Source organism: Oreochromis aureus, linkage group 15 (assembly GCF_013358895.1).
Source record: "Oreochromis aureus strain Israel breed Guangdong linkage group 15, ZZ_aureus, whole genome shotgun sequence".
Taxonomy (NCBI): Eukaryota; Metazoa; Chordata; class Actinopteri; order Cichliformes; family Cichlidae; genus Oreochromis; species Oreochromis aureus.
In genome coordinates, this window is record NC_052956.1 from 15,582,164 (window position 1) to 15,601,350 (window position 19,187).

At 38.2% G+C, this 19,187-nt stretch overlaps 3 protein-coding genes across 6 annotated transcripts; 1 reads left to right on the top strand and 2 right to left on the bottom strand.

Moving 5' to 3' along the window:
* Positions 1 to 2,110: 2,110 nt before the first annotated feature.
* Positions 2,111 to 10,612, top strand: LOC116312749 (serine/threonine-protein phosphatase PP1-beta catalytic subunit-like). Its single transcript, XM_031730222.2, has 8 exons — positions 2,111 to 2,509; positions 4,352 to 4,483; positions 4,928 to 5,158; positions 5,606 to 5,710; positions 6,012 to 6,083; positions 7,207 to 7,358; positions 7,724 to 7,858; positions 7,947 to 10,612. The coding sequence occupies exons 1-8, from the start codon at positions 2,458 to 2,460 to the stop codon at positions 8,049 to 8,051; spliced, it is 984 nt and encodes a 327-aa protein (XP_031586082.1). The 5' UTR covers positions 2,111 to 2,457; the 3' UTR covers positions 8,052 to 10,612.
* bpnt1 (bisphosphate nucleotidase 1) lies at positions 7,223 to 16,741 on the bottom strand. 4 transcript variants are annotated; one of them, XM_039598427.1, is made up of 11 exons: positions 16,540 to 16,741; positions 15,146 to 15,271; positions 14,936 to 15,040; positions 13,771 to 13,878; positions 13,574 to 13,622; positions 13,299 to 13,382; positions 13,071 to 13,162; positions 12,002 to 12,199; positions 11,118 to 11,223; positions 10,845 to 10,997; positions 7,223 to 7,342 (listed from the first exon to the last, which is right to left on the bottom strand). In XM_039598427.1, exons 2-10 carry the CDS (start codon positions 15,263 to 15,265, stop codon positions 10,846 to 10,848), a joined length of 1,014 nt encoding a protein of 337 aa, XP_039454361.1. In that variant the 5' UTR covers positions 15,266 to 15,271; positions 16,540 to 16,741; the 3' UTR covers positions 7,223 to 7,342; position 10,845. The 4 variants fall into 4 exon arrangements, with proteins under 4 accessions (XP_039454361.1, XP_039454360.1, XP_039454359.1 ...); XM_039598426.1 differs by lacking the exon at positions 7,223 to 7,342 and adding an exon at positions 10,227 to 10,334 and having other exon boundaries at positions 16,540 to 16,739; XM_039598425.1 differs by lacking the exon at positions 7,223 to 7,342 and having other exon boundaries at positions 10,227 to 10,997; positions 16,540 to 16,737.
* A 232-nt stretch (positions 16,742 to 16,973) lies between these two features.
* Positions 16,974 to 19,149, bottom strand: saysd1 (SAYSVFN motif domain containing 1). Its single transcript, XM_031730226.2, has 2 exons — positions 18,910 to 19,149; positions 16,974 to 18,178 (listed from the first exon to the last, which is right to left on the bottom strand). The coding sequence occupies exons 1-2, from the start codon at positions 19,111 to 19,113 to the stop codon at positions 17,855 to 17,857; spliced, it is 528 nt and encodes a 175-aa protein (XP_031586086.1). The 5' UTR covers positions 19,114 to 19,149; the 3' UTR covers positions 16,974 to 17,854.
* Between the last annotated feature and the right edge of the window lie 38 nt (positions 19,150 to 19,187).

Here is a 19,187-nt window from a genome sequence, read left to right on the forward strand (position 1 = left end):
ATACATGGTCTGGCACCTCCACCAATGAGTGATTTTATTAAACAAAAGTATAGCAGCATTGCTGGGTCTCGATTGACTCGAGCCAGTGTTAGAGGTGATTGCGAATTGGCATTTAGACGGACCACCTTTTCACAGAATGCTCTGTCATATCAGGGAATGAGCTTCTGGAATACTCTTCCACTGTCAGTGAGGGAAAGTACAAGTCTCCCTATCTTTAAGAGTAACTTAAAAGGGTGGCTGAGGGACACACAAACATGTGATCATGTTTAATTAATCATGCTTTATATTGGAAGTGAAAAAGAGTTTGTGTATTTACAAAAAGGGAAACAACTATTAGTGTAATGGGTCAGTGCAATATCAGGACAGTCAGGGCATGTGTAATACTGGGGTTTGTGCAATATAATTGATGTGTTTCTGTTACTGTTATCTATATTGTCCTCTGTCATTGTTTGTTCTAATATGATATGATCACTGTTTTTGTCCTTGTCACATGATCTGTAAATAGTGTCTCTGTAGGTTTTTACTAATTTATCTGTAACACCAACCTGCCAGAGGGTCTGCAGATGGAAATTAGCCCAAGGCATATTTACATTTGTTAAAATGTTCATTAATATGTATTGTCCCTCTTTCTAAATAAAAATAAATTAAATTAAATTCTATTAAAATGACCCTCATCCAGATCACACTGCTTACAGGCATTTTCATAGCATAAAAAGATAGAGCTGGAGTCATTTAAAAACCAGGAGAGGAACATCAAGTCTGTATACTGTATAACTGAATGCGAAATTTGACCAGGTGTGTGAATTTCTCCTATATTGGCTCCCTGTTAAATCCAGAATTAAATTCAAAATCCTGCTCCTCACAAGGTCTTGAATCATCAGGCTCCATCTTATCTTAATGACCTTATAATAACATATCTCCCCATTAGAGCACTTTGCTCTCAGACTACAGGCTTACTTGTGGTTCCTACAGTATTCTTCCCCAGCATGTCTTTGTCCTGTCTTTCTCCCTTCTCCCACAAACCAGTCGTGGTGGATGACCTGGTTCCCTGGTTCTGTTGGAGGGTTCTTCCTTCAACAGGGTTGTTGGGGGTTCAACAGAAGGGAGTTTTTCCTTCCCACTGTCATCAAAATGTTTTTTCAGAGGGGGTTGTATACATATATACATATATATATATATATGTTTACCTTAACACAAAGCACCTTGAGACAATTATTGTTTTGATTTGGTGCAATATAAATGAAATGAAATTGAACCCCCCCCCCCAAAAAAGTCATTTAAATGCTGCAGGACTCAACCCCGCGCCTTCACCTCACCTCCTAGCTGACTGAATGCAACCTGCATAGGCTCTGATTGACTGTTGGATAGCTAGGTATCCCCATTGTGGGGTGAACTGAGAGGTGCATTCAATTGTGATAGGACATATGACCCTTTGACACATCTAAAATTAAGGGAATAAATACTCTGTCTCTTCTTTTATCACTGCTGTCATTTAAATGTGTGTCTTTTTTCTCCTTTGGTTGTGCCACTGAGGTTGCAATCCAAGTTTGTCTTTCCTGCTCCTTTAGTGTTCACAGTGAAATGAGAGTGTTCAGTTGTACGCCTGAAAGGGAGAGCATTCTACTGAGTTAAGGAGTCTAACCAGAGTAAAAGTATTTCCTTTGCAAACCCAGCATTTCATTTTTGTATCAACATGTTTCACTTCACAGGGGTTGTTGGATTTGTAAATACATGCAGACATATAAAAGATAAACTTAAAGTAACTGAATAAAAATGCCCTGGAAAATGCTATCTAGCTTAGCACAACGTCACTACCTGTAGCTTGTGCAGTATAAAATAACATTATTAAACTTTTAATTTAATTATGCTAAATTTATATGATGCATTTGAAATTGTGAAGTAGTTGATGACTGATTTCAATTATATTAGTTCAAATAAGGATAAGGTTTATATGCACGTGTATATGTGGCGGATTTTAATCTAAAAAAGGGAGGGTGGGTAGGCCTCCCAGCACTGTCTACTTTCTTCTTCACTTTTTTTTTTTCTTTTCCTAACCTCTTCATTTGAATACTTTTTAAGACTCTAAGTCAAGTGCTTGTACTGCATTACTGGACTCTTCTGAACGTCTTAAATCCCTTTATTGATGAAGCGAACAGCGAAGTCAAGCTTTACAAAAGTAAAAACTAAACAAACGAGTTGGGGTAAACTAAACTGAATGAAAAACAAAAACAAACAAAAAACCCCCAGAATAAATAAGCTAATAAAAAATAGAAAGCTATAATACCTCTGGTAGTCGGCACTGTGTCTTGAGAATACAGTCTTGCCTTATTTTAAATCAAAAGCTTCCGTACTTTTGTACATTTAAGTGTGATAGTAAGCTTGTCCCCTCATCGAGCCTACAAGTCAGCACTCAGGGCCAGTGTTGTCCATTACCCTGCCTGTGTGAGCATCAGAAACATGGCGGAAAGCGAGTTGAACGTTGACAGCCTCATCTCTAGATTACTGGAAGGTAGGTTAGCATTTGTGATCTAGCGTCTTTATGTGAATTTATTCGGGGAGGAGAAAAAGGCTATCTGGAGGTTCTTGTTTGTAACCAGGAACTTCACGACATGTTTCGAAAGCATTTCGCCATCGCATCCTTAGCTGTCTGTTATTCATCGGTATCAAGCCTTAAGCTAACCGCCGTGTTAAAAAGCTATACGGTAAACGTTATACCCAAAGAGTGTGACATCACTCTATCTGTTCGTTATTGCTGGTTAACGCTAGTTTTGAGATTGTGTGGAAAATAAGAGTGATGTCAAATTGGCTTGCTGTTGCACGATAGGGATAGTGAAAGCTAATTACATTAAGTAGTCGTATAAGTTGAGGGTTTAACAGCACCTCTTTTGTTGTAGTGGGTGCTGGTTAATATTTTTCTTATGTTGGGGAACAGGAAGAACTGTGAAATTTTATGGTTGCTTAGTAACACTAACTGTTCTCGTTTCCAAGGCAGGTAACTAAGTCGGCTACCTCTGCGGACACACCCCCTTTACGTAGGGGATCACTAAAGCCTGCACAGCTAATGAGCCTTTGCTAATTTAAACAGTAAACCAGTGTATTTCCTAGGCTGTACCTGGGGTGGGAATCAACTCAGTCCAATAGTACTGTTCTGAGGTATTGGTATTTCCTACGAGTACCTGATACTTTTAAATAAAGCAATTCCATAACTTTTAAGAAAATGAGAATCTTGAGTTATTAGTTTCTGTACAATGCATAATTTAAGAGATAAAATAAATGAAATGTATCAATAAAAATGACGTACTTGATTGATAAAAAAGCGTCTTAAATGAAAACAAAATAAACAAAACTTAAAATTTAATTGTATTTTTTTGTGCAATTTCTAAAAGCAGAAAAAAACCTGGGTATGATACCCAGAATTATAAAGTAGTTTAAATAAACTCCACATCCATCAGTGTAAGTAAAAGTGAAGTGAACTGCTTTTACCTTTCACCTTAATCTTTTTATTTGCTCATAACAATTCAGTATTATTTTTGTTGTTGCTTGCCTGAAATCAAATAAAGAATTGTATACGGAAAACAATAAATAATATCAGGTTAAACATCCTGCTTATAGGCAGCTGCACTTTGTGGTAATGGAAAAATAATATGCAAAATCATTGTTACTGTCTTTACACTTCAAAATTCATTAAAGCCTTCAATTCCATCTACTTCAATGCATGTCATGAACTAATTTTGGATGTATTTGTTCTGCACATACTGAAATTTGTGCATTTAACATCTGCAGAAAGAATGATAGTATTTAACATTACTAGAACTCCACTGTAATTAAAAATCAGCATCATGCTAATTTATTACAAATCTTTATTGTTTTTATCTGTGGTTACCATTATGGGTTTAATGTGCAACTTGTACCTACTGTCAGTTTTTCAATAACATTTGTGAGTAAGCTTTCAGCTTTGGCTAGCACTACCACATTTCTAAACAACCTTGTTTTTTTTCTTCATACATTAATCTGCCCTCTAGACTAGACCGCCTGCGCTCACTCACTCATAAACTTCCAACTGAGCCAACAAGCTGTTCATTCCTGATCTTGCCAGTTCATAACAACCCATGTTGACTGGCATAAATAGCATATTTGGCCAGTAGCAAAGCAAAACTTGGTGGTCAGATTTCTTTAATCTGTGGTGCAAATGTAAATAAAAAGACAAAACTTGTGACTTGAACATACTATTTCTTAATTAATAGCTTTGTTTAATATAAATGTTTTAGGAATTGGTGATATGAGTGAATTTTTTTTCTTTTTCTGTTTTAATCACAATAATGATATATATGTGTTACTTTTTACCTTGTAGTGCGAGGATGCCGTCCAGGGAAGATTGTACAGATGACAGAGGCTGAGGTGCGGGGGCTCTGCATCAAGTCCAGAGAGATTTTCCTCAGTCAGCCAATTCTTCTTGAACTTGAGGCTCCACTCAAAATCTGTGGTGAGAACCCACCTATATCCCCAGAGGGCATTTATATAAGTTGTTTTTATTTACTTTGTTCACTACATTTACAATGCTTACGGGTTGAATTGACCAAAAATCCGCTTGGATTTGTCTTATGTGTTTTAAGTCCCTTCACAGCAAGACAGTCCACCCCACAATGCTGTTATTTTTGCTCCCAGCTAACCATGTTTAGATTCACAGTAGTTCACCGTAACACAGAAACCGCTTTAGTGAAGATTATGAATGACCACCTTATGGCCTCTGACACTGCACTCAGCTATGTGCTTGTCCTGCTAGACCTCAGTGCAGCATTTGATACAGTTGAGCTTAATGTTTTACTACACATTTTATAAATATGTTTATAAATATGCCATTCATTTTCAAAGATATCTGTATAATCACATGAGATCAATAAACTGTAGGTACAAATTTTCATTTCAGGTGATATCCATGGGCAGTACACAGACTTGTTAAGGCTATTCGAGTATGGAGGTTTTCCGCCAGAGGCCAACTATCTGTTCCTGGGAGATTACGTGGATAGAGGGAAGCAGTCATTAGAGACCATTTGCCTTCTGCTCGCTTACAAGATCAAATATCCAGAAAACTTCTTCTTGCTCAGAGGGAACCACGAGTGTGCCTCCATCAATCGCATCTACGGCTTCTATGATGAATGTAAGTTGGAAAATCAGTGCTTGTCTGCATCTGAATACTGTTAGATTTAAATTCTGTTAATTTAACTTGATGGTTACAGTTTCATGGATGTAAAGATTAGCTGCTTCTGTGGTTTGTGTCGATACAAATTGAAGAACTATTTTATTTTCTCTTTCCATTATTCAATGGAAATAAGCACTATGGCGATAAATTATGTGTAAAAGACAAAAACGTTTGATCAACATTGGATTTAATCTTTAATATTCTCTAGTGCTTACTGCACTAGAGAATACAAATCATGATTATTAAAGTAATCTGACAATGATTAAACTTCAAAACATATATTGAATTTTCTGAAAGCTAAAAATGTGAAAAGTGAACATTTCTGGTTGTGAGATAATTGAAGTTTTCATGGATGTAAAATAACACACCTGAATCGGAAATTGTTTTTGGTTACATTTTCCTCAGGCAAACGCAGGTTCAACATAAAGCTCTGGAAGACATTCACAGACTGTTTTAACTGTCTGCCCATTGCTGCGATTATTGATGAGAAGATTTTCTGCTGTCACGGAGGTTTGTGAAACATATCTGTTATGTAGGAGGTAACTGAATAATTTGTCTCCGTGAATTAAAAGTGTGCCTCTAAATAGGCAAAATGAGTGATCATATAGAATTACTCCATTTATCAGTCTTAGGTATTTAAATGCATCTGAGGGCTCAGCTAGTAATATATTTTGTTACTATTGCATTAACTTTACATATTTTTAATAACTACAGTAAATACTTTGTAATTCATGAAATTAGTCAACTTTGGTTTTGTCATGTCTAAATTTCTTACTGATGCATGTAGTAAATACTGTCCTCTTTTGCTCAGGACTGTCACCTGATCTGCAGTCCATGGAACAAATCCGACGCATTATGAGACCCACTGATGTCCCAGACACAGGTCTGTGTTTAAGTTGATAGATGAAGATCATCATATATATCTGTAGTCATTTCCCATTGTGCACATGTTCAGTGTAAAATAAATTATAAATACATTGTCACCTACTGCTTTAGCATGTAGACTGTATATAAAGGATGGACATAGCTGTGAGGTTTAAAGAGTAAAGCCATTGTCATAGTGCCTTAAGCCCCATTCGGATATGAAACGATTTGCTCATGGTGCCTTGCTTTGTAGCTGACAGATGTTCATTACAGGACATTTTAGGCACTGGTTGTCTAGGTAACTCTCTTATGTTTTTACCACCCCCTTATATGTCAGTCAGCACTTTCTTTGTTCCCACTCATAGCTGTTTAGATCACTCACCTCAAAGATGAGGAAAAATGTAACTCAGGAGTGGTCCACTTCATGTCCTTAACGGTTTTTTCATCTGTAGTCATTTGAAGCATCTGACTGTTAATGACATTCCCTGATCTTTGCTTGCCATATCGCTGTTAGTTGTTCCATTTTGAACCCCCATTTAGACTGATTTTTTACAATGGCCAGTTAGGGTGACCATACCCATCACTTCTGGTAATGCCATCACATAGCCACGCCCATTTATGGTCACTGTCACGGTACATGTAGCTACCGCCACATCAGCGCTGACATATGAGAGGACAAGTCAAAACCAGAAATTTTAAAACCAGTTTTGTTTTGTTTTGTTTTTTACACAAAGTATCTTATTCCAGCTTCAGCAGCACAACCCTCCAGTTAACAAAAATCAAGTAGAGCACACCCTTCAGAAATGGCGATGTCAATTTGAGGTCGACTTTGTTGGATGGTACCATAAACACTTGAGATGAGGTTATGGTCTTGCTGACTAGTTTCAGTGATGTATGGTTTAGGGTGAGCCTGACTTGTGATTGACAAGTCTCTACTGTATCAGTGCATGGTAACAAGTTTGGATTTAAAACACCAAGATGTTGCTCAGAAACAAGTCTTCACAACAGTTTCACTAACCAACGGGTGAAATGTCCATTTTTTAAACATACAATTACATGTAGCAGTTTACAAAAATAGGCACTTGTCAGTGAGTAACTGCTCAACTCGACGGTGCTTCTGACCTAAACGTGCCACATTCCAGGCTTGCTGTGCGACCTGCTGTGGTCTGATCCAGACAAAGATGTCCAGGGCTGGGGTGAAAATGATCGGGGCGTCTCCTTCACCTTTGGGGCTGATGTGGTCAGCAAGTTCCTCAACCGCCACGACTTGGACCTCATCTGTCGAGCACATCAGGTAACACTCAAGCTACTTGATGACATACAACTGTATTAAAATGACTGAGCTGATAATTAAACTTCCATTTGTTAATGAAAACAATTTTGGTCAGTTTTAATTGAATTAAATCATTTTTATTTATTACAGCTCGAAAGTGAAAACAGATCTCATCATTTTCTATGCAAAACATGTTCCCTAAATATCCTTGAATAACTTACAAGTACCTAGTAGAATATATTTTTGGCTTACTGAGTGGAACATTAAGCTACCAGAACAATCTTTAAAAAACCAAGACTTAAAAATAACTGAATTGAATTGATTACCAAAATAGGTGCCAGTTAATTTTCAGTCAGTCATCTTGTATTAATCCTGCCACCCCACAGGTTGTTGAGGACGGTTATGAGTTCTTTGCAAAGCGGCAGCTGGTGACCCTGTTTTCTGCTCCCAATTACTGTGGGGAGTTTGACAATGCAGGCGGCATGATGAGCGTGGACGAATCACTCATGTGTTCTTTTCAGGTAGAGCATGTTAATTTTGATGGCACATTAAATCTCCCTTAAATCTTCTGTAGGCCTATCTGTCAACACCGCTATCTGTTCTTTTCAGATCTTGAAGCCGTCAGAGAAAAAAGCTAAGTATCAGTATGGAGGGGTGAATTCAGGGCGCCCGGTCACCCCACCTCGTACCACTCAGGCACCTAAAAAGAGGTGAGCAGCTGGCCCCGACTCTCCTGCTCCTCCTCTGGCTGGGCTTTGGCCCACATCCCTGCAGGCTGCCTCAAACACTCCAGCCTTCTCAGTCAGTTTATTCATGTGTAAATAGAAACTCAAAGAGAGGGTTTTTTGTTTTGCTTGTTCTGTGGGTATTTTTATGAATATGTGAGTGATTTTTCTTTTTTAATGCTACAGTATGTATTTACTCAGCTCATTCAGGAATATTAACACCAACCTTTTTTCGAAATGGGCGAGATGCTTCTTTGCCTTCAGATTAAAAAAGTCGTGGTTTTGTAAATGCATGCACGCTTGTGTGATTGAGATGAGCTCTTTGTTTAAGCAATGTGTAAAATCAGCAGACTCTCCCAGCCTACAGGTCCAAATAATTCCAGTCTCATCTCGATTCCCACTGTGTTATCTCAAGTATTACACTGGTTAAATCATTAAACATTTTGGGAAATATGCTCCTTTGTGTTCCTGCAAAATATCAGGTAAGACTTCTCACCTGTTAAATATGGCTTTCATAGCTTAGCACAAGGACCTGAAATCACTCTTCAGACTTCCCAGTATAAAACTTAAATTGACAGATGTCTTGTTAAGGACACATTGCATCTCTATACTTGTCACGCTTTCAAAAGTATGGATATGCTCTCAAGGACCCCTCCACAGAATGGCTGTTTGCTGCATTAGTGCATTTCCCACCATCACGGGTGTTAGTTTGCGAAACAGATGTGCCATGAGCACAGATCCATTAATTGGACACAAATTGTTGTGCTTCCAGTCTGAAAGTGCAAAAGACTCTGGAGACACTCAGGACTAACAATTTTAAGTTTTCCTAATTGATACTTTGAGGCTTTAGTTGTGTTTTTAGGTGTTGATTTGGTTTAGGCAGCAAAAATATCTGGTTAGATTAAGGAAAAGATCATGGGTTGGGTTTAAACAGGTGTAGCAAATGTTTTAAAGCAGCGCATGTGGGCACAAGAAGTACTTCCAGCTGAAGTGCATTAAATTCAATGCTGGGGTAAGTGTCAACAAAAAGGACAATTTGTGTTCACAAGTAGTCGTATTGTTTACTCCTTCAGGTTTTGCAGTGAGACTGAGCTGCAGGGTAGCATAAGCAAAGTATCTACCAGGTCGATGGTTAGATTCAGCTCCTCCATTTTTTTTCAAGTTTATTCACAAATTAAATTTGATTAAATTTAAATTTCATTGCGATCAAATTTTGACTACTTTCTTAAAATTCACATACTATATAAGTATGTACTGTACAGGGTGTACAGCATTAAAGTTTACTTAAAGAAACACCTTTAAAATTAGTGTGGGTTTTTTTTTTTGTTTGTCCAGATAAACCAAATATTGTTAACGTTCTTGTTAATATTATTGAGCTTTGGAGGTGCTGATATGTTGATTTCGTTGTATTTGATCTCTGCTAGTTATGCTAGACACTTGATTCCAGTCTTTATGCTAAGCTCTGTTAGCTGTATCTACAGTCCCAAAGAACAAAAAAAACAAACAAACTGTTAATCAATTCACCATGAATCTCACTCTTAGCAGGTACGGCCAAAGCATATTTCCCATAATGTTAAATTTTATCTTTAAACGTGACAGCTAAAACTTTTCTTACGACTAAAGAATGTTTTCTCCCTATGGAGATGCCAATAAAATCCAGAGACTTTTATGATGTACGTGCAATAAATATTGCTAGAAATCTTGCTGTATGCAAGCACAATTATGTGAGATGGCTATTAAAGCCTCTTAATTTCAAAAAGATGCCAACTTGTGCTAAATCTTTAGTTGGGCATTTGTATAAAGCCGATGCTCCTCGTAGTGTTTCAAGTCCATTTTTCCACAACTCATACTGTACTGTGTACATTTTTAATCCCTCACATCACTGAACAAGCATTAGTGGGTGTTTCCATTGTTGGTATAAAATATCGATAAAGCAACAGTGTATATGGTTCCTTTTTTCCTTCTGAAGTAAAAATCCAGACATCATGGACCCAAACTGCTCAGAGAGCACTTTGAGTGTGTCCTTTAGTCTGATAAATACAGTAAATGTGTAGAAAAGTAGACAGATGTGCCAGTGTGAAAAAAGAGAAAAAGAAGGTAAGAAAATGAAGAACACGGCATCTTGTTAGATACAAGACGAGGCTTCAAATACAGGATTAACTAGTAGTTGTCAGTTCATTTTTAATGTTCACAGCTCAGTTGTATGTTTGTTCTTCACAGCAGTGGGGTTTGACCATGCCCTCTTTCACTGTCCAGAATGCACTTTCTGTTACTGTGTGTGAAAAGAGGGTAAAATGTATCAAGTCAAGATGCCTGCATTTTGTTTGTTGTTGGCATTGCATTACGTATTGACTGTTCCGACTTTGTGGTTACCGAATCAAGTACAGTACATCATTTCCAACTCACTAACCAACATTTAACCTTCATATCTTGCCTTTTGCCTTGTAAATCTATTGGTCTTCAAGTTGAGAAACAGTATGTTAAGATGTTCTGAGATTTGTACAAGTTTGTTTCAAATGAGTGAAATAAATGGAAGCGTTGTTAAGCCTGCTTTAATACTCGTGTCTGATTCATTAAATGAGTGTAGAACATAGTTGTGGTTTGGTTAGTCCACTGACACTCAGAAATCACGGTGATTTGTTTTAGGCACAGGCATACAGAATACCCTCAAAACTGCTGTTACTAGTTACATTTGAAAATTAGATACACCAGTCAAATAATGTGCTTAATAAAAAAACAAAACAGTGATTTTACACTTAGTTTTGGGAACATAAAGACAGACCTCAGTCTGACTTGAGAGCTTGCAGCACTGACTGTGGTACTCTGCTGACGTAGTACTCGTGGTTACGGAGTGTAGCAAGAACCCCGGCAGAGTTCATGTGCTTTACATTAGCATCATAGCGGTATGCATTTCCATGCATATCAGTCAGTTTACCTGCATTAGAAAAAGAGATGATAAGGAAATATTTGGGAAACGACTTTAGAAAGTGGTTTAAACACTAAAAAACTGTGTCTGTGCATGACATTATGTTGGGATATGATTAAAAGTTGTCACCTCCAACGGCATGCAGGATTGCTTCAGGAGCACAAGTGTCCCACTTCTTGCACCCTGGACTAGCAAAGACATAGGCAGAAGCTTTTCCTTCAACAAGCTGGATAATCTGCAGGTAAAGAAGCACGGATGGAAAAATGTACGTTCAGTCTCTCTGTGTAGGATTTATCTATAAAACTAGACAAAAGCATTCACTGTTCCAATTTTTAATTTTAATAATGTGAAAGAAAAATCTCACTGCATCATAATTCAGTGGTCACTATTGCAAAAAAAGTGAGTTCAATTTGTTAGCACTTTTGTTATATTGATTTACATCTTTCTTTTATTATTTATATAGTAACAACCTTCACCACCTTCATAATGGGGTGCGCTTAAACTAAAGCATAAAGCCTGCAACAATAGAGAGAAAACCACATTTACAACAATCTTCTATGAATGCTACTTTGCAATACTGGGAATCTTTTAATATAAAGAGAACTCCGGTTGATGTGAGGGGAAAGAAGAGCAGAGAGAGCTGATAACCAATAAACTAAAAAAAGCACAAACTCCAGGACAATACATAAAATAAACCCATGCAGTAGTCGGATGGAGTAGTGGGATATAAATGAAAGATGCATTTGGTAGATTATGTGAGGTATGCTTGCAGACGAAGCCCTATGACAGCATAAGAAGAGCACAGGACCCTACTTTAACAGAACCTGTGGATTTAAAGCTTGTGATGGCACACGGGGAATCAATCAACTGACTCTTCATTCTATACATGCAGTTTTTATGTCTTGATGATCTCTGAAATTAAAGATAATGTTGATAAGTTTTAAAAAAACCCTGCCCGAACAAGTACACAGAGGTGTTACCACTGTCAGAAGAAAATTTTAGATCCATCTTACCTTATTTCCAGCACCACCCACTCGTACAACTTCGTGAGGCTCCATGGCATCCACACAGTCTGTTACCAGCTTGTTGCTATGGGAACGGGTGGTGGTGACAATCCGTCTGTCACCTGGAACTTCCTGGAGCTGGAACCCAAAAGCGCCCAATCCCAGCATCCCCCACATGGTTCTTCCTAATTGTGTTCCTGCACCAAGCTGATGTTGAAAATGTCACAATTAACCTTACTCACTCAACTACTACAGACTGTTTCTTATAGGTATGCTACATTTTGGACACTACATATATGTGCAGCTGCAAAACAGTCCTACTGTGATATCATGCTTTTACATTCCCTAATGTGCACAACAATGAGAGAAGCCCAGATATCAAAATGTGGAAAAGCAGGGGTTCAAGCAACTGGTTAAAAAGCTTGACCGAAGTGACAGCATTCCAGGTAGAAAATACTTTTCAGTTTCAGTTTTATTGGGTCTCAATATCGTGCAGGTCCTGCAGAGTTACAAGGTTAGATTACTTTAGTTATTCTAAATTTAGAAGTTAAAAAGTTAATCATCATTAATATCATCATTGCAAATTTCATTGAACTATTGTGTTATAATTTTAAAGCTATATTTCTCACTCAGATACTTTAAAATAACAGCTTGTTTTTAAGCTGCTGGCCTATTGTTGTTACAGCTTGCATGTAGATTTTTAATAAGCAAGCTATTTTATAATGCATCTCTAAGATGTACAATACAATTCAGCAACTGAAGACTAAAATATGGCTCTAGTCAGCGTTTATCAGGAGAAGATGGGCCACTGCACAGCTGAGACATCTAATTTTGCCTCTGAGAAGCCATCAAGCTCACCAGGTACAGCATGCTCAGTGGGTAAGAAAATCACATTATTTCCATCTCTGGTGGCTCTTTCATCTGTGCAGCTTTTTTGTGCTGTTTTTAGTGTGTCTTGTGATGATTTTGTTGTGTACTATAAGGTGAATGATGTTTACAAAAAGTACTACAAAATAGCCGACACACCATGTAGCAAAACTGTTAGTCAGTTTGAACACAGTTTTGATTTGGCTTGTACCTTGTAGTTGTAGAACGGCTGGTTGATCACGCCTGCGATGGCTCTGCCTCCATGTGCAATCCCAATGAGCACTGTCACATTATCCAGGAGCCCTGAAGTCAGGAAGCAGCAGGATGTTAGCTGGAAGCCACTAAATGAAATTACTGCACTTTCACTCATAAATATTTCTAGTGTGGCCATAATAATTAATATTCTGCGAGGCCAGGCTTAATCGTTGCCTTCCCATACAGAGAGCTGTGCTGTGAGGCTGAGGGGTGTCCAATCCTTTGTGTGGTGCCTGGGCCACAGCTTGGAAATGGAGACACCTCGATGCTAGGGTCAGCAGAAAGACAGTGGACAGGTGGATAAGCAGGAGCAGGGATGCACAAAGAAGAGGCAAAAAAAAGTAGCAGTGAAGTTCTGAGAGCTGAGAACCAGAAAGCAACCCAGCAGGCTTGTGCACACAGCAGCTGAATATACAGAGATGGGAGGAGAATTTTAAGACATGCTTCGGAAGAGCATACCTTCTGTATATTCCTTTGTGCCATCAATAGGATCTACCCACACAACTATCTGAAATTCAGAGAACAAGTATGTATACACCATAGGAGGTAAACAGTATCCAAGCAACAACTGTACAACACTGATTTGTAATAGCAGAAAATACTTTTTTATTCAGGTGCTAAACCTCTGAAGTGAAACTAAACCCACATGTGATTACCTCTTCTTCTTTCAGCTGGCTGTACTCAGGTGGACAACTCCTCTGAAGAATTTCCTCTGACTGGCCAGTCTCAATTAGATCTTCCTGTATCTCTTCAGAAGGGAGATCCTGAACAAAGTATATAAATATTTATGACAATCAGAATCAAAAAGACTTTATTTATCCCCAAGGGGCAATTAACATACAACAGAGCAGCATGACGTTGAAGATAATGACAGGGCATAAACAGGCAATAAGAGTGAAATAATAAATACACAGAATATACAGTATATACACAGTTTTAAAATTACACAGTTTTAAAATTAAAGTGACTGAAAGGTGAATAAATAACTGTGTGTGAGTAAAAGTCAGTAACGTGTCAGCAGTATAAAAAGAGTGTAGAGTAGTTTATGTTTATGGGTGTGGGAAATGCTCTTATCGGCTGGAGTTAAAAAGCAGGGTGGCTTTGGGGACAAAGGTGGCTCTCCTCCTCTCAGTCCTGCAGGAAATGCAGCGGAGGCATCGCCCAGAGGGGAGCCATTGAAATGTGGGGTAAATAATGTGAGAGGGGTCATTGATGATTTTGGCTGCCTGTCTAAGGGCCTGTTGGCTGAAAACCTGTGCCAGTTCTGACAGGCAGTCCAATGATTTTTGAGAACACTGATGCAGTGTGCTGCAGTCTGTTCCTGTTCTGAAGGCTGAGGGAGTGGAACCAGCAGGTAGTGGAGGAGGTCATGATGCTTTCCAGGAAGGCAAAGTAAAAAGTCATCATGATGGGTGTGCTGACTACAAAGGAGTCGAGTTTCCTAAGGAGGTATAGCCGTTGGTGGCACCTCCTGAGAATCTCCTCTGTGTTGGCAGAGAATTTCAGGAGGTTGTCAAAGATGGTTCCCAGGTATTTGTACTCTTCAACTACCTCCACTGGCTTCCCATGGATGGTGGCGTTGACTGAAGCAGCCAGATCCCTCTTCCTACTGGAGAAGGTCACCACCACCTCTATGTTTGTGGATGTAGTCCAAGATGAAGATTTTTGCATCATCGACACCTCTGCGTGCACGGTAAGCAAACTGGAGTGGGTCCATCAGGGGGTCAGTTGCTCTTACAATGAGCTTTGTCATAATACGAGGATGTTTTTAGGTCTAGGAGCCCACAGCAAATAATTTGGCTAAATATTGTTGCAACTTACCTCCTCTCCAATTATGGTGATTTTGGGGAAACGTTTGGACAGTGAAGCACAAATGCTCTGCTGTGCTAGTCTGTCTGCCAGTGTTTGCAGATCATTAGCTCCCGTCTGTGCAAGAGTAGAAACAGAAATTTTAAACTTTAAACCTTACATGTTTAACCATGAGTCAAGCTAGTGTTGTTAAACCACAAAATGCACATAGTGGGGTCAAACCTTTTCCACAATACCAAGTTCTCCACTGTGAAGGACCTTCCGTACAATGGTCCCAGCCTTTTCAGCCACAGCATAGGCTGAGGCCACCAGCCGCATAACAACAGCAGGACTTCCAGACATTGCTTTCTGGTTGGTGTAGGGCAGAAGAAAGTAAAACTCATAAAACTAGGAGTGATTTTGTTCATTATGCCAATCTGCTATAGCCAGGTTTAAAAACTCAAATTCATAGTACTCTAGTTGATAAATATAATATCTTAAATAAAAGATAACAATGGTGACCCTTAAAATTAACACACAAAAAAAAGAGTCCTTTTTGGATTTATTCCTGAAAAAAATAGCTGAAAAATACCAAATACTCTGGATAAGCAAATAGCTTTTACAATCCCCCAGTTAAATTAAAAGAATACGTAGAATACTGCAGCTACAAGAGTTAATGACGAAGTTAAGCTGATCACAACACACTAATAACAGAAAATAATAGTAGCTTCTTTTCGTTGTACATTTTTCTTATCTTAAGGTACATCAAAAAATATTTTTAGGTTATTTTAATAAGATTTACACATTCAAATGAAAATATTTAGCTAAAGGCAATCATCCCATTAAGTCACAACAACACTAGTGCCATCATCTGCCAATATTTTCTAGTAAAGTGTTACAAGTAACGAAAATCGAAAATGTCAGTTTAATGTTATTTTTCTCATTTTCTGTTATTTATTTACTGATCGATGATCATATTTAATATATGCATATATATATATATCAGACTGGTCTAAAAACGACTACTCAAGCAGGTCTTTCCACTCTCCTCTCCCTATAATGCTAAAGGATGTGGATATCCCGAATATGGTCATCTGTGGCATAGGTCATGCTGTGGGTGCAGCAGCTGATTAATTGACTAATCATTCAACTGTACTTTATAGTGTAAATCAATTATTTCTAGTATATCTTGTACTCATATATATAAATCTGTATAGTAACTAAAACTGTTACACAAACATAAGAGAAAAGAACGACATTACTCGCTGAAATATAGTGCAGTACAGGTATAAGGTCTCACAAAAAGACAAGACTAAAGTTTAAGTATGTTAAGATTGCATTTTAGTTAGTACAGTACTAAATGTACTTAATAACAGCCTAACATTGATAGTTTAAAACTCAGTGAATGTCGTCTTTCGATAACCAGCTTCGTAGCTTAAATATTAAGTAGTTAACTTTGAATTTTAGAGTGATTAGTTTAGCTAAGTAACTAAAAGTCGGGTGTAAACGGAATTCTAAGTAAACTCGTGCAGTTAAGGCTAATTAGCCACCATGCTATAGCTCAAAGCTAGGTGACTAAAAATCTAAAATGAAGAATATTAAAAAAATATATCCTCTTAACTTCGATGAGTACTTACTGATGCTAACGCTGTGCAATAGCCACAGTTTTCCTGGACTGCACCTGGAGTTTGTGAAGGAGGGAGATGCAGGAAGTGGTAGACCTTTGATCCCCACAAGATAAGTACCCCCTCGCCCACAAGACAAACTCTCAGCAACGTTTTAGAATGAACCCTTTAACAAATAATAAGAACGCCGACACGGATTAAAGTACAGCGATTATCTCTCATATATGAATGTGTGTCAGTAATTCGAGTTTGTGTTACGCAAAACAAAGTTAAATTTTGCTTAAAACTGGTCTAACCACAATGTAAAACCTTTACGGAAGTACCGGAATATGGAGGTGAACCATCTCGCTTTTGCTCGTGAAACACGTTTTCTCTGTAATGACAGATGTGACGGGTCAAAGTGCCCGCCGGTTTCGTAGAAAGGGAGGAAAGGAAGGACAGCCGTATAGTTTTTTGTTTAAATTTTATTTAACATTCAGTTTTCTTGACCGTAATTCTGTTTTCAGTGAGAAAACTGCGTTTTGCATTTTAGAACTCCACTTCGTGAATCGCAAACACAATTTGTTATCGGACATCTGTGCTTTTTTTTTTCTCCTAATTTTCTGTCATGTGCAGCATTACAGTGGTGGATGTTCATGTGTCTACACAAATAATCATTGAGAACCAAAAGCTGCTGCTTTAAATGCAGGGTTTCAGCACTTGTTTATACATTTGACCCCGTTTGATATCAATAAGACCATATACCCTTAACTTGGTCATCTCTAGTGAGTGCCCACTGCTGGCCACCCACATGCTTTTTCAATCATCTGTTTGACAGGAGCAACCAATCAGCAGTAAGGTCGCTTAAAGGCCTAGAATGCAACAGACTATTTTGAGCTACTCTAGTAGTTAAAGAAAAAACACAAAGATGTAAAGTTAAGAAATTAAGATGTAAATATAAAATAAAGTAAAATAGCCATTTACTGAGTTAAATTAAAAGCAGTTCATCTGACTCAGTAGAGGCTGTTTTTTTTCCCTTTAATCCTCAATATGGTTTCTGTATTTTCAAATAAACCCACATTGATCAGAGAATTAGGGGTACATCTATGTTCAAATGAAAAAAACCTTGTATAACAGACATGCTAACCCACCATCATGATTTAGCCATTATATATGACTGATGTACACTATCAAAATAGTTTACAGTAGAAACAGAAATAAAACTTTTGGCTGACCAGTTACATTTTAATGTGGCATACAGAAGCAGCAACTGAAAAATGGGAGAAAAGTTAACATTTTTCAGATGAAAATTTAAATATTTGATGTCAATGTGCATATCACAAGCGAGTCATCTGTTTGCCAGAGGTCTGTAGCCCATCTCTCCCTCTAGCTGCTCTGCGGTTAGAGCACCCAGCAGAGGTTGACAGTCTGGATTGAAGACTGAATAAGCACTCAGTTCACCAGGCTTGCGGGGCGCTGGGCTCCGGAGTCCTTCATAGAGCCAGTAGAAGAGGGAGATGACAAAGAAGGGGAGACCAAACTCCAGTTCAGCAAACAGACCCAGCAGAACCAGCCATAGCAGCACTTTTAGTAAAGTGATGTTAGAAATGACAAACTGTCTGGAAGCTAGCCACTTTCCCAGAGCGCTATCCAGCAGCCAGTCTCCACGATCCTATAGCGAATACACAACAGAAAAAGAAGAACAGAAGAATAAAAATATGTGATGCTACAAATACACCAAACTGTATAAAATAAATAAACAATAGGATGTCAGTTTTCTTACAAACAGCTCACAAATTGTACATAACTTAGTGGGGATTAAATGAACATTTACAGTACAGTGGGTATTCCTTGGCTGCTGAGAAATAATATGAGCTTAAAAAAAATGTCTGTCAAACGTCTCTAAAACATATCTTTTTGTGAATGATATCAAGTTATTTTGAGTAAAAAACAAAACAAAACAAAACACCCCCATAACATTAGAAGATATTTTAAATGGCCAATGTAGAAAACAGGGTAGGTGAAATAAGGTCAAGCAAATACCTTCAATTCATTTTCTTTATTTAACTCTTTATTTTCTATATACACCCTTCGTAAATCCTGTTAACTACAACCTATTTACCAGTGTGAGCAAATATATTAGATATAAAAAAATAGAAACGATGGAAATCACTTTTAGCAGGTGTACCTAATGATGTGGTCTGTGCGTATGTTTACTGTTATATTTGAAGGTTTACTTTGTCATTGTTCGTGAGTGTGTTTTTTTAAATTATTGCCAATTCTAAAACAATACTATCAGTGCAAAGCAGACGAAGCACTCTGTTTATCACGCACAGTCCGATCTTTAAAATAACAAGCTAAATCGTGAAGTTCATGAGCTTCCCGATTGAAATGATCTCTTACCCTGCTTTGAGAGCCGTCGGTCGCAGCCTGGTTGTTTCGTGCCCTGTCTTCTGACTGCAGACTGTCAGCTGTGGGTGTTTTATCACACTGAGCAGCGGTGTCTGCTGCTGTCTCCCCTCTGGATTGTGAACCAGGAGTCTCACTCTTCTGAGCAGCTTTTTCAGCCTGTCGTCTGGCTCTGAACTCTGCCAGCTTTTGCTCCATGGATAATTAAGAACCGACAGCAACTCATTCACAACTTCTATAAGCTCACGTTAAAGTTACAAGCCCTTCGAAGC

Bases quoted from the DNA above. Each gene is read 5' to 3' on its own strand.
- bpnt1 (XM_039598427.1), bottom strand. From the start codon at position 15,265: ATGTCTGGAAGTCCTGCTGTTGTTATGCGGCTGGTGGCCTCAGCCTAT. The intron at 13,879-14,935 runs GTAAGTTGCAAC...TACTTTGTTCAG, and splicing joins TCACCATAATTGGAGAGGAG to GATCTCCCTTCTGAAGAGAT. The intron at 13,383-13,573 runs GTATGCTCTTCC...TGCTGACCCTAG, and splicing joins CACAAAGGAATATACAGAAG to CATCGAGGTGTCTCCATTTC.
- saysd1 (XM_031730226.2), bottom strand. From the start codon at position 19,113: ATGGAGCAAAAGCTGGCAGAGTTCAGAGCCAGACGACAGGCTGAAAAA. The intron at 18,179-18,909 runs GTAAGAGATCAT...TATTCGCTATAG, and splicing joins CCGACGGCTCTCAAAGCAGG to GATCGTGGAGACTGGCTGCT.
- LOC116312749 (XM_031730222.2), top strand. From the start codon at position 2,458: ATGGCGGAAAGCGAGTTGAACGTTGACAGCCTCATCTCTAGATTACTG. The intron at 6,084-7,206 runs GTCTGTGTTTAA...GCCACATTCCAG, and splicing joins CACTGATGTCCCAGACACAG to GCTTGCTGTGCGACCTGCTG. The intron at 7,359-7,723 runs GTAACACTCAAG...GCCACCCCACAG, and splicing joins TCATCTGTCGAGCACATCAG to GTTGTTGAGGACGGTTATGA.